We start from the raw sequence: 13,930 nt of genomic DNA, 5'->3' as shown, positions 1-13,930 counted from the left end.
TATTTGCAATGTACCTACAGAATCCCTTCCTGTTACCTATGCTTGTCACTGAATAAGTCAGTTTATCCTGATTATTCAGAAAGACTCTATGCTTTTTGCAGTTAATTTGCAGAGCTAAGCTACCTATGTAAAGTAGCTCATATTACTCCTCATGATGTTTTTCTCCCTGTCAATCAGTACGTTGCTCTAGTCACCAGCATTGTGAGGCTTTTTTCTTCAGGCTTCTCCTATCTTACCTAATGGAAGCATTTTTATTTTATCTGCATATCTCAACCACTTAATAGTCTATATCGTCACTGAGCCAATAATGAATCTGTAAATGCTATGACAGCATGGTACATTTCACTATCAACCTTTTGTCCTGTCCTGTTCTGACCATTTTATTCCTTCTCTTTCAGTTCATGTACTGAAATCAGAAGCATGTCTTGCAGCTAATATAACAAACATTTCTCCACTTGCTGTGGTCTCTGCTAATTGTAATGTCAGGCGGTATCTCACTTCTCATCTTTTGAGCACTTAATTTTCCCTGTAACTGTGTAAGAACCGATTAAAGGTTCCTGAAGTTTTTGAACCTTAATCTGAAAAATTGCAAGTGTGAATGCAGCACAGGATGCTGTGAATCTGACAGAAAGACTGCAAGTGATGGAGACAGATATATATCTGTTAATTTGCTTATCTAACATTTAGATACTATTTACAGCATAGAAGCCTGGTACTCAAAATACTATATGGCCTTTAGTTGGATTCTGGTAATTTCGAGTTTAATTTTCCAAACATAGGTTTTATTTCTGTGTTGACATGTAAAAAGATAAAAAAAACACCATTGAGACTCTTCATCTGGAACTGCTCTAAAACATGCAAAGGAGGATACCGAGAAAAACATAAAGATGCAGGAAAGAACATCAGAAACAAGGCCAGCACAAGGAATAACACACAGCTATTTGGTGTGAAATATATTAGATGATACATGTTGCTTTAGAGTTGTAATGACAGTTTATTACATAGAATACACTGCTTCAAACAACAGAAATATAACAGTTATTTATGGGAAAATATATCTGCCACTGGACCCTAAAAGGTACTGAAAAGTGCTTCTAGGTTTCCTATCTGTACTGCAAAACCCCTTTTGCTCCAGATCTAACCCCTACTTCCCCTACACGTGCCTTCTGTCTCACAAGGAAACAGTCACAGCATCTGGGCCAAAAGGGATTTGTGTCATCCTTTAATTAGGTTCCAGTCTGGATAAGCAAAGGATCATGTTCCAGGGCTTATAGCAGCCTGCACATGCCAGTTAGTCCCGACACAGCCTGCAAGATTACAGAATGGCCAAAGTTCCATTCTCTAACTGAAAAAATAGCCCTTTCCTTCTTCAGGTGTTTCTCTGACTTCAGTGATATTGAAACTAGATACTAGGCAGTGTTAGGGATTATAATCCAACCAACAAACTGAAATACTCTGTCTAATAACAACAGACATTAAATATTTCCAACTTTATATTTAAAATCGTTTACTGAAAATTGTAAACCATATGTAAGTGCTTACTACACACATATAATATTAAAAAATGTTGTTAACAGTATCCAAACTAATTCTAATAACAGATTGAAAGAGCCTGAAACATATTACATGCTTTGGATTCTTACAGTACGACATATTTACAACAATAAAAAAAAAAAGACATAGATCACCTTAAAAGTACAGAGGTTAAAGAAAAACACACCACTAAAACTCATAGAGTATATAGAAAAATTTGAGAGAGTAAGCTGTACTGCCTCAGAAGGGATCATGGCAAGGGCAGTCAGGAAGTCCACTGATACAGAGTCTGCTTTCTCAGTTCCTGTGGAATCCCAGTGGCAATGAATACACTTCTTTTTTAGTATCTGCTCAGTAAAAGATGCAAACTTCATTTTGGGTCTGGATGATCCTATATGCAGACTGAAAGATCTCTTTACACACATAAATATTTTGAAGATGGCCTTTAAAAACTGAAATAGCAATTTTATAATGTTTATCTATATAAAATTAACATGACTTTTGTTTCCTACTTTTCTTTGTATTACAGCATTTGAATAGTATTTCCTTCTTTTCATTTCAAATTAAGCATGTAATTTGATTTTGTTCTGGAGAAAGCATTTCTAGTGAAAGGCAATTCTTAAACCCTTTCTTAAATGTCACAAAATATAGGAATCTTATCTTAGAACTCAGGGGGGTATTTCAAATTTCAGTTCTCTGTTCTAACAAGCAGTAGCTGTTTCTCTACAAATGAGATCTTGGTATATATCTGAATATCTCTAAACAGATAACATTTCAGAGAAAAACTTTTTTAACCCAGAAATCACTGTCTTAGAAGAACAGCTTTTCCTCCTATGTTGGTTCCCATAAAACTCTAAGTAATCATATGTATTTCAGCATTGATATACAATTGTGATTTATATTTATCTAGGTTTGGGCTGGATTCACATTAAGATTTTTCCTAGGTGTGTCGTTCAGCAGTTTATTTTGTGATTTTATTTTTTTTTTCTGAAGATGTTTTCACTAATCTAATATTGTAGAAATTCCAAGATCTCTATTATAAGTCTTTCTCATGTTTACTGTTTCCATTGTCAATTGTACAAAAGCAAACTTCTTTCACTTCTTCTTCTTCTTCTTCTTCTTCTTCTTCTTCTTCTTCTTCTTCTTCTTCTTCTTCTTCTTCTTCTTCTTCTTCTTCTGGAGGAAAGGCATTTTCATTTTTCAGATTCTCATATGCATTATGTTCAATGTTATTTAAAGAAGTGTTACACTTCAGAGATGTTTCAGAATGACAGGTTTCTGCTGGGTCTGCCAACCTGGGAGAATATTTTTCTCCAACAAGATCAATTTGGCTTATTCTTAGAGTTTGACATGTTCTTCGCTTTCTATTGGGTAGCTCACTATTTGTGCCTATCACAAGATCACTGGGTATGTGTCTGGATACATTACTTTGACGTTTGATGACTTCCATGGGTTTTACATTCACGCCCTCTGTAACATGTAACTTCTCTAAACAGCTTGTGTCTTTCAGAGTTGATGATACAAATATTCCAAAGTTGTTAATAAAATCTAGGGTGTTATTTGCATAAAACCTATCAAAAATATTATTGGCAATCTTATTGATACAGTTATTCTTCAGAATCACATGATTATTTTTGTCTGTTATTAAATCTTTGCCTGACCATTGTAAATGTTCACTTTTTTTGGCCAACAAACCTGGATTCAGCTGGTTCTCAATATCAGATGCTTTTTGGTAGGCATACCCTCTCTGTTCCTCATTAATTGGTGTTATGGTCACCATCAGTATTGGACAATGCTGGCCACATATAGCATGGAGTTTATCCAGAGAATCTTCTTCCTGAGGAGCACTTCTGTTAGCATTACTAGCATCAGTTGGCTGGGACTGTATGGGTTCATCACTTAAAGGCTGTTCCAATGGACATACCTTGTTGTCAGGCAATCTAAATTCTACAGATGCAAAAGGTGAAAAATTGGTATCAGCCTGTGTGGAATAATGTGTAAAAGATGGTTTGTTCTTTTCTTTCTTTGCTGCAGGAAGGGAGGTGATCTTACCATTGAAGCTAGGTTTGCTTTTTGTATTTAAGTCATCCCGAAAGGGGTCTGAATCACTATTATGAGGCATATTGAAATAATTGCAGAAATTTTCAGAGGGTTTAGCCATGTCTTCAAGTTCTGAAGAAGAGTTTTCATTGAGGTCTGGGTATTGATTCAGATTGCCAAAGTGTGAGTAGGGAACATCATCACTGTTAGTATCAAGGACTGTGTCTGTTGATGTTGTATCCAAATTACCATACATTCCAACCCGTTCAGGTGGTGATCTTCTTATCAAATGATTTTCTTTGAGAAGCCATTTACCTTTATCTATCAATATTCCTTCATCTTCATTAGGTGGTGCACTAGGTTGACAATGTTGCTTTGGAGATTCCCCTGAACGGTCAAGAGTATAACTTGTCTCTTCTCTGTTAAGAGTAGATTGCGGCGTTGGTAAAGAAGTATTTTCTTGTCTCAATATAGTGTCATCTTTGTTTATGTTTACTGCAAATTCTTCTGATAGTAGTGAAGAATGTGACAATTTCTCACTAGAACAAGACATTGGCTCTTGAGAAAAATAAATGTTTTTTTCCACGACTGCAGAGTGGAATTCAGTATCTTTTTGAAATACTTTCAACATATAAGGAAATCCTTTGTGAAAGTCAGGTTTAAATGAAGCTTCTGTGTTGCCATAAAGTCGTTCAATAGTTCTTTTTACATAGCCAGTGTTATAATGTTTTTCAAGCATTGCTTCCTCCCCACTTTCATTGGTCAGATCACTGGATGCTCTGAAGTTATAATCACTTTCTTCAGTATCTGGTCTGTAATCTGACCAGTCTGAACTAGCAGGACTTTTTAAGCATTTTTTCACTTGAGAAGAGTCTAAACACATTTTATTATCTGATTCTTCTACTTGCAATTCCTGTTCTCCTTCGCTCATATCACATTCTGTAATTTGTTTTGATTCATAACAAAACGATAATGGAGAGACTGTAGATAACCTCTCAGAGGTTTCCTCACCAGTTTCTGCATCTTCTTTGTCTTTATGTACAGAATAATCCTCATTGTTATATTTCACAGAGGTTTCAGTGGCAAGTTTAAATTGGTTATTTGGGGTTTTGTCATTACCCGCTGACTTGGGATCAACTTTCTCATTTTCACTTTTATCAGTAGTAATATGTATATCTTTTTCACATTCTAACTCAGAAGTATCCTGATCTAAAATATGATGTTTATCATTAGAAGTTATGCTATAAACTGTTGAGTTAGGCTCAATTGAAATTTCTGACTCTTCATTAGTGAATGATGTATTAGTATTTTCATCTTGAGATTTTTTATATAGGCTATCAGGCATTTCTTCCTTTCTTTCATGTGGCTTTATAGCTGGCGCAAGGCTACAGGTACCTGAATTAGTATTGGCATATTGACTATCTAGCTGTGTTTGGAGAGCACTCAAGTCTAAAGTCTCTGCTTCATTACAAAGATCTTTCTGTATATCAAAACAGTTTTCTAATTCACCACCCAGTTTTAGAGCTTCTTCACAATTTTCGCTGTCCTTTGGAACACAAGGCTCAATTGACTTTTCATTTTCATGCAGACATAAACCATTATGAATTTCAGACATGGGCATATTCTCATGGCAATGTGAGGAGTCCTGCTTTTCGAGTTCCTTCCCAAAGGTTAATAAGTTATTTTCTGTTGATTGTTGAAAATGTGAGAAGGCGGCCTTCAGTTCATCAACTTTTTCTATGACTGCAGTTTGTTTCAGAAACTGCAACTGTGTAAATATTTCAGAACAGTTACAGGTAGTTTTTTGTGTATCATCTCTGATTGTCCCAATCAAATTCTCTCTCAGGTTCAGTACAAGTAGCCAAGTGAGGAGGACATTAGAGGAAGAACTAAAAGCTAAAGAAGAAAGATCTGAAAGGGTGCAAGCTTTTCCTACACATCCATTGTGTTCTTTCTGGAGACCAAGCAAAGCTGATTGTAGTTCATGCAGTAACATGATAGACATGCAATTATTCTGAACATCAATTCCCATTTTCTCATTGACAACTGTGCAATCAACTTGAACAGCAACTTCAGACTTTTTTCTTTGACATAAGTTGGTATCTTGCATATCAGCTTCTGACATCTTTTTATCATTGTCAGATGTTTCATGAAGCAAGTGTAGCTTACCATCACAACAAAATTCTGACTTTAGTGAACACCTGGCTGTTTCTATTATAGTTGTATTAGCATGAATCAAGGGGTCAGTTTGTTTTGCATCTGAATCTTTGCCTGATTGTTCTGAAGCTCCCAAATCACAAATAGGCTTTAATGTTCTTTTTGTTAGATTATGTTCAAGCAGATGGTTTTTTCCAGTCACATGTCCTTTATTTGTGATAGATTGTGTTTCTTTATCTATAGAAGCAACAACAGGAAAATTACAGGCATTGCTGTTCTCTACATTCCCTTCTTTTTTATGTATAGGGGGTAAAACAGAATTTGGTAAAAAGCTTTTCAGCCAAGTTTGAACATGGTTTTCAGGTGAATGCTCAACACCCTCTTCTTGAAAATGCTCTTGTTTCAGAGCCTCTTGTGTGATAGCACTCTCTGACATATTTAACTTATTTGCCCCTTTACTTAGACTTTTCTTCATCCCCTTTTGCTTTTTCTCTTTCTTTGATGGGAAATTTTCCAAAACATTCTTCTCCTTTTCTTTTTCAACATTAAGATTCCCTGGCACTTCTGACAATGGTTTTGAAATCACTGATGTGTTACATGTCTGTTCAAAAGAATTGTTTGTGAGACGTGTGCCTTCTTTCTCAGTACTCTCTGTAACCTGACTGTGTTCAGAGTTATTATTTGAATCAACTGTCACTAGACCATCTTCACTCTTTGCAGATGAAACTATACTATTTTTTTTGCCTGACTTCAATTTTGAGTTGAACAACTTGTTATTACTTCTTGGGTTTTTATTAGATGATAATCCATTTTGCTCCACTAAATCCTGATGGTAGAACTCATCTTCAGGACATACATTTTTACCTGAATTGACAGAGCCATCATTGTTTTTTCCAAAAAATTCCATTCCTTTTTTCTGAGGCGTTTCAGAATAATTATCCATAGCCTCTGCTGTGGAATCCTGTGGGGGTTTGTTTGTGATATGCATTGCCTCACTTTTAATTATCCCTGAAATTCCTTTATCTTTTTGATCTTCATATGTACTTTGTTCTAGGAAGTTAGTCGATTTTCTCTTCTTCTTCTTTCTGGTGAGGGAAGATATAGTTTGGCTGTCATCAATGAGACGTGTTGTTGTCACAGATTCAGTCCTGACGATGGTTTGATTCTCACTTTCAGTTACAGTAGGAAATAACCCAGGTGTTGGATTTATTTTGTCAGTAAGACCTTTACTATGTGGAGGTACCATCATCTTCATCTGGCTATGTCCAGCAGAGGCTGAACGCACTGCATCTTGAGAAATAGGTAATAAATCTGAAGTTTTACATTGTGTTTCCTCTACTGAATGACTTAATTCTGAATAGTGAGTGAAAGAACTCAGTGATCTTTTAATTTGTTTAATATTGTATGACTTATGGATGTGGTCTGCTGAGGCTGGTCTGGCTGCCTGGTAAATTTCTGATGATGGTATGAAATAACTGATGTTACTTTTGCAGGTTGATACCAAACTATTATATGTACCTTGATCCACAACTGATTTCTCTAATATATTCTGTGCTGATTCATCCTCATCAGGCACTTCTAATGTATTCCTCTTTGTGGTTTCTATTAAATCATTGTTTTTGTGGATTACTTTAAAAAACATTTCTTCTTTTATATTCTCTGAAGGAAGCTTAAATAAACTACTGTCACTCATCTCACTAAACTTTGGATTACTGACACTTGATTTTTTTCTGCTTGAATGAGCTACCATGCAATACTCAGATTTATTTTCTCCATTCTTTATTTCCTCACTGTAGGAAAACTGTCCTACTGTCTTCTCCTGAACCTCTTTCTCAGAAACCAATGTGACACTTTCAACTACCGCTTTCTTTTGTCTAACACGCCTTGGCCCAGGGGTAGGAGGCCTATAAAAGCGAGGCCTGATGTTATCCTCAGGTACATTGCCTACATCTGGATCTGCAGAATTGCTTTTCATACAGGTGTTACAACCAGCAGTTTTTAAATCAGACTCTGATTCTCTGTCTGACACTTCTGCATTGAACTGCTGTAGTGAGTTTCCTTCTTCTTTATTGTAGCTCCTCAAAAACAGAGCATCTTTTGGTTTTATATGTTCTGATACATTTACACTGGATAAGGAGTCTTCTGCATGCATTACAGAATTGCAAGTGGTGGTATTTTTATCAGCGCGACTAACAGTGGTTGTCCATTTAATGGTTTCTTCCTCTTTAATTTTGAATCGAACTTTCATTTCCACCGTGATACTGCCATCTTGATTAAGGTGAACAGATTTCTCAATGTCATCTTCATACTGTGCCACAGATGATAAGTCTTCACCAATAACTGACTGATTTCCTCCTATGCCATTATGACTGGCAGGAATACAGGAAGAATCTGAGTTGTTATCATTCAAGTTATTATCATTGCTGGACCCTTTATCAGAAGAAACTGAGAATACCTGAGATCTTGAGCCAGAGCTCATTTCAGCTCTCACTAGCAATAATTACATTGAAAGAACCCGAATTCATTCAAGTAGATGGAAATTAGAGCAGACAAATATTATGCATAAGGATCCAGACGGTGAGACAGCAGATAGGCAGCAAAGGAAGAGAAAAGAAGAAAGGAGAAAAATTAGTCAAAATAGGTACAATAGGTTCTTTCTAATACTAGAACTATAGTCTTATTTGAAGCTCCTAAGCCTAAAAAATTACCAAATAATACTCTAATTTTATACATAGTTAGGAGCTGGGGGGGCTGTCTTGAACCATTCAAGGGATTCACAAGCCCTCACTTGTTTGGGCTTCAAGCTGCCAACTTCACGTCTTCTTCATGCTTTAGTGAAGAAATAATTTTGCATTAATTCTTACAGTTAGTGCTAAAATGTGTCAGTCAAGGTGAACATGTATCTCCCTGGGCTCAATCCAGCTATCTACAGCATATGAGTAATTACTGTAAGTAGTGTCATTGACACATGAATAAACGGTTCAGATCCAATCCCTTGGACTGCCCATCTATAGAGATGTAAACATTGAAGCTCTCGAAGTTCTTATAAAATCTGAATTTAAATCATGACATTCTGAGATACGTTTTATGTTACAGTACTGTAGACGATGACACAAAACTCAGCAAAGCCAATGAAAATACTTTCAGACTTCAATAAATAGTGAGTATGGCCCGATATGTGTTTACATACATATTAAATACTCACAAAATAGGTTTTAATAACTTAATATTTTAATAAAATATGTTTGCAATAACTTGGCTTTTTAAAAAAATCTATTTCTCTCTAGCAGTTTTCACTGAAGGGATGAGACAAAAGAACATGAGATAAAAATAAGGTTTTGCTATCTTCCAAAAAGTTCTGCATGTGCGAGGGAAACAGTGCAGGTCACCCACACAAAGATATCCGGAGCTACTACTGATACCTACATATATAGAAACCACCATCTAATAGGCAGATTTCACTTATCTTTAACCCATGGAATATTACCTTATCTACATTGCTTGAATTTAAACTTTTTTTCTTTTTTTTATCTCAAGTGAGTCACAAATGGTCTTATATCAAAACTTTCACAGTTAGCATATTATCATTACAGCTACAAGTCTATAATTTCAGGCAGAGTGCCTTGCAAGTTTCCCAGGCATATGCTTTACCATGAACTGAATCAGAAATAAAAGTTTGTACTAACTCCTCTAATACAGACAAGACCTTATGCTTCCCAAAGTAAAAATCTCGCTTTCTCTGTCTCAAGAAATGGAATTGGAACAAAGTGCCTGCAAGTTGATTTTTCAGGCTCTTGCTTCATCAGTGATGTCTCCTACACAGGATACTTCCAAATTTCTCAGGTTAACGACAAAAAAGATTGTGGTGTTGTTGGGGTTTTTTTCTCCCTCCTTCTGTAATTGCCCTTAACTAAGGATTGGAAGAGGGAGTTTATCAGATTCTGAGCTATTCACAACTTCTACCATTGCAAGGCTCAGTCTCTGTCTCAAAGCAAAATTTGGGTAGGACTTTTTTGTTTCTGTAGAACTTTCTCAAATACTGTGCAAGTCAAAGAACATGAAGGGTGAGAAAAACTAAAATGATGAGTTTGGTGGGGACATAATAAACTGCAAGGGATGTGGAAGAAACTCATTCAAGTAAGTGGAAGTCAAGTCTCTCATGTATCAATGTGCTCTGGGACACAGTCAAGTTTGCTGTTGAAAGCCTCAGTACGGAAACAATTACAATATTCCCTGGACACTCCAGTACAGCATGCAGCTCTATCAAGAGTACTATGTACCTCTGTATTAAACAAGGTTCCCCCTAGATAGTATCTCTGCCCTAATGCTCAGGATTCCCACATAACCTAAAGCTCTGGTACTGCAGCACTTTGTTCCCCTCAACCTCGGGCTATTCAGCTAGCCTTGCTTCTCTCCAACAGCTCCTCTTGTCATTGATCATTCCCTGGCCACTTCACATTCTTACTGACCTTCTCAGTAACACAACTCTATCAGTAACCTAAGGGAAAGCACATATTTGTTTACCATTTCCCAAACTTATCCAAAAAACTTATATCACAGCCACAAGGATATAAGAAAGGCTGACACTCTGTTTAGACAAAACCAGCTTCAAAAACATGATGAATTTGTGAGTGAAAGGGTGCTGTAATATTTTACCTGCTTATGTGGAGCATGGGACATGGGAAAGTGAAAGTCATGACAATGACAAGTCAAACTCTACTTCCTAAGGTAAGTTCTGAAAACTGCACAAAAATTTTGCTCAAGAAATTCAGTTATTTAAAACCCTGAAGTGGCCTGAGGTTTCTCTTTACCACTGCCATTATTAACTATGACACAAAAAATTTGACAGCAATGACAATCAAATACGTTAATATAAAATATACTTACAGATTTGCACCCACGTTCTAAATAAGTCTCTTTGAAAGAAAATAGGCATACTAGCTGAGTATTTAAAAACTTACATTTTAAAAAGAGCAATAACACTTTGATCTTTCTTACGCTTATAAAGGAGTCAAAACAGATGGCCTTTTGGAATATCGTAGATCATAGTAAGATTGTCATGGTTTATGTCTTATACTGAGAGAAATAAACCAATTAATAAAATACAAATTAATTCAAAAAACTTACTATTTTCACTCTCTGACTTGGCATTTGCTTTTGGGTACACACGATTTGCAATTCCAAGCAATTTAGCAGGCCGTGAATACCCAAGAGAATCATAATTGCTTGGTTTAAAAGGCTCTCTCCCCGCTGCAACTACAGCTCCAGAGCACAGTATTAGGGCCTGAAGATTAGAAACCTGGGAAAAAAAAGAAAAGTAGTGTTAAATTCTCTGCCTTAGTAACCACTAAAATAATGTAAGAGATTTATCCTTTTCATACTTTAATATCTTAATTTCTTAGGCTTTACACTAGTTTGCAGCAAGCTATTAAAGATGTATTACAGCACAGAATTAATTTTTCAATTTCTGTAAGGCAATTCATACCTCTGTGAGGGTATGTCTAGTTATATCAATACATTAGAAAAAGACTTCAAGAAGGAAGTTGGATGCACATGAAGATTTTCTTATAATTTAGATGTTTGCATATGTAATTTGGTTTCATCATTTCACAGTGACTCTTCATAGCCACAAAATAAGAACATGCATTTGGAGGTAGGTATACATATGAACACGTATTTGGAGGAAGAATGGGGCAATTCAGAATACATCACAAGTACTGAACCTGTACAGACACAGAGGAATGGGACACAGTCACAGAACAATATACACTGGAAAAGGTTGCATAGTCTAACCCTCTGCTTAAAGCAGGTCTGACTGGATCAAGGTGCTCAGAGCCTTGTCTCAGTTCTGAATTTCTGTGTCAAAATATACTACAAGATAAAGCTTACAAACTGCATTTCACTGACTTATAGGTGATATGGACAGTTTCCTAACTTAATGTAGAATTTCACCAAACAGTGGATAAACCCCAAATTTTCCTTGAACTCTTGGAGCTCTGCATGGAATTCCCTTTCTAGATACCTGTTAGGTACAATCAGAGGTGCTTTTCTGTGATTAAACAACACACAGATAAAACACAAAGTAAGAGAAAATTATATAAAACTGCATGTGAGCTGAAAATCAGGTTTTTTAGTTCTGTAACATCTAGGTTTAGAGGTACAGAGCTTGGTCCATAGTTTGAAACCTAGACAATAGATGTCATAGTTCCAAGTCATTAATGGCAAACCACTCTGCATTTCTGTAATGATAAAATACATTTGGCTAATAGACAAATACTTATCTATTTTTAAAACATTAAAAGTTTCTTTGCAAATGGGTAAAAATATAGAATTGAGAGCATGCTTGAAAGAGGTCTGATTAAAAAAAGTGGTTTTTCAGGATGGCTTAAAATAAAATGCCCTCACTTGCTTCTCTCTGATCACAAGATTTCAGTATTTTTCTCCAGGCTAGCAGCTTTTCTGAAGGGGAAAAGAATAGAAAAGAAACAGCTGGAATTCAGCACGTCAGATCTTACACCAGGCCACTGTCCCAAGCTTATAATTGATAAAATCACCTTTGTAAGAAAACTAATCTAGAAGCAATCCTATTGTACATATTCATCTTTATTCTCACCTTTCTTCCATCAGTGGTGTATAGTTTCACAACTGGATATTGCATTAACTCACTCATGTAATCCAGAAAGGCCTCAAAGGTTTGTGTATTTTTCTTTCCCAGAACTATGGTGCGCCTGAGTCTTACATCTCCATTTTTGAAAACAAGCATCTTCTTGGGAGTTGTTATTTTACTTTCTCGATTGCCAAATCCACCTTCATTTTCCCTTGCTAATTGCACAGCTCGACGGCGACCACTGACAGGCCTACTGATCTGCCAGGGAAGTGGCTTTTTGCTAGCCTGTTCCAGGTTGATGGGCTTCATTTTCCTCTGATGGGAGCAAATATAAGATTTTCCATCTTCAAGATCCTCCAAATTGGTGATGCTGTGTCTCCCTTTTGGTGTACTAATATTTCTTACTCCAAAAGGTAATGGGACCCGTTTGGATAAACTATCCAGCAAGGCATCAAATGTTTTGTAAGACCGATTGTTAATCACCATGTTGATCCCGTTAAACTGAGGATCTCCACTTTTATAGAAACAGATCCGTTTTGCCACAACAGGTTCAGTAACATTGAAATGGCGCATGATTAAACTCTGCTCACTCTCGGAGGAGTTAGGCTGATTCACCGAGTAACTAGTTGAAGGTGTTTCACTCATTTTGACAGCAATCTGGAAGAAAGAGGAGACTGGTGTAAAACTTATGACTAGTAATAACACGGTTCTAATTTTGAAAAGTACAGAAAGAGAATTTATAAGAAACCACAGCAGCAAGTTGTTCCAAAAATCACTGGATTTAGATAGATCCAAGCTGTTATCTCTAAATTCCACTGACTCCAGTACTGTCAGATTAAGTTAGCATAGCTCAATTTGCAAGTATTCCCAAAACTCCCTAGTGTAATTTTAAATCTCTTATCACTTTGGTACAAGAAACCTGTCCTTAGAAGGAGGTATGTGGTCAGTCCAGTTTTATTTCTTGTGGACGAAGCTAACAACAATATTTTATGTTTGAGATGTTAGAAAAATCTTTATTAACAGGGAGAAGCCTGTGCCTAGGCATGAGCCATATTCAGTCCAAAATAACATAACTGAAAGACAATACAAATCATTCTGATCTCATATACTAGTTTTATACCAGGGCAAATTCATTGGAGTCAGAGAAAAGGCTCCAGATTTTCTACACTGTAAATTGTTGCAGGACAAGGCCTAAAAAATATGTTTTAGAAGTAAGTTGCATCATAAATTCACAAACCATTTGTTTTTCTATCACTAGTTTTATATTTCATGATACATGAACTTCTACAATATTTGCATTCACACCGAGGGAAAAACTACTGATCAAAAATGATCAGTTCTTTTTAGTAAAAGTCTTTAAATTCCTTATAAAACAACAACAAAAAAATCTGATATTCTTCAGTAGAAGTAGCCTTTAAATTGAAACGTTTAAATACCAGTCTTCTAGAATACAGGTTAGTTCTGACAACTATAACAATAGTGCTCATGCTTGAAAATAAAATAGTCTCACTACAACCTCTCCATTTGAATTCAGTCTACATACAGATACTGTGATAAAAACCCTTTAAATGAATAAAATAATTGCTTTATCTT

General features: G+C 36.0%; 1 protein-coding gene across 4 annotated transcripts in view; it reads right to left on the bottom strand.

The window, feature by feature from the left end:
• Nucleotides 1-13,930, bottom strand: part of RP1 (RP1 axonemal microtubule associated) — a 209,220-nt gene that overhangs the window by 169,666 nt on the left and 25,624 nt on the right. For all 4 annotated transcript variants that reach the window (XM_057397796.1, XM_057397798.1, XM_057397797.1 and 1 more), the window contains exons 2-3: nucleotides 12,344-12,994; nucleotides 10,858-11,029 (exon numbers count right to left, since the gene is read on the bottom strand). In XM_057397796.1, coding sequence (XP_057253779.1) covers nucleotides 10,858-11,029; nucleotides 12,344-12,982 — 811 coding nt within the window. In that variant the 5' untranslated portion in view covers nucleotides 12,983-12,994. The remainder of the gene's footprint in view (nucleotides 1-10,857; nucleotides 11,030-12,343; nucleotides 12,995-13,930) is intronic.

This window comes from Pezoporus wallicus, unplaced genomic scaffold (assembly GCF_028554395.1).
Source record: "Pezoporus wallicus isolate ANWC-B61680 ecotype Strahan unplaced genomic scaffold, APGP_CSIRO_Pwel_v1 contig_227, whole genome shotgun sequence".
Taxonomy (NCBI): domain Eukaryota; kingdom Metazoa; phylum Chordata; class Aves; order Psittaciformes; family Psittacidae; genus Pezoporus; species Pezoporus wallicus.
Note: the sequence above shows the minus strand (reverse complement) of the source record. Positions and strands in the feature narration are given on the sequence as shown.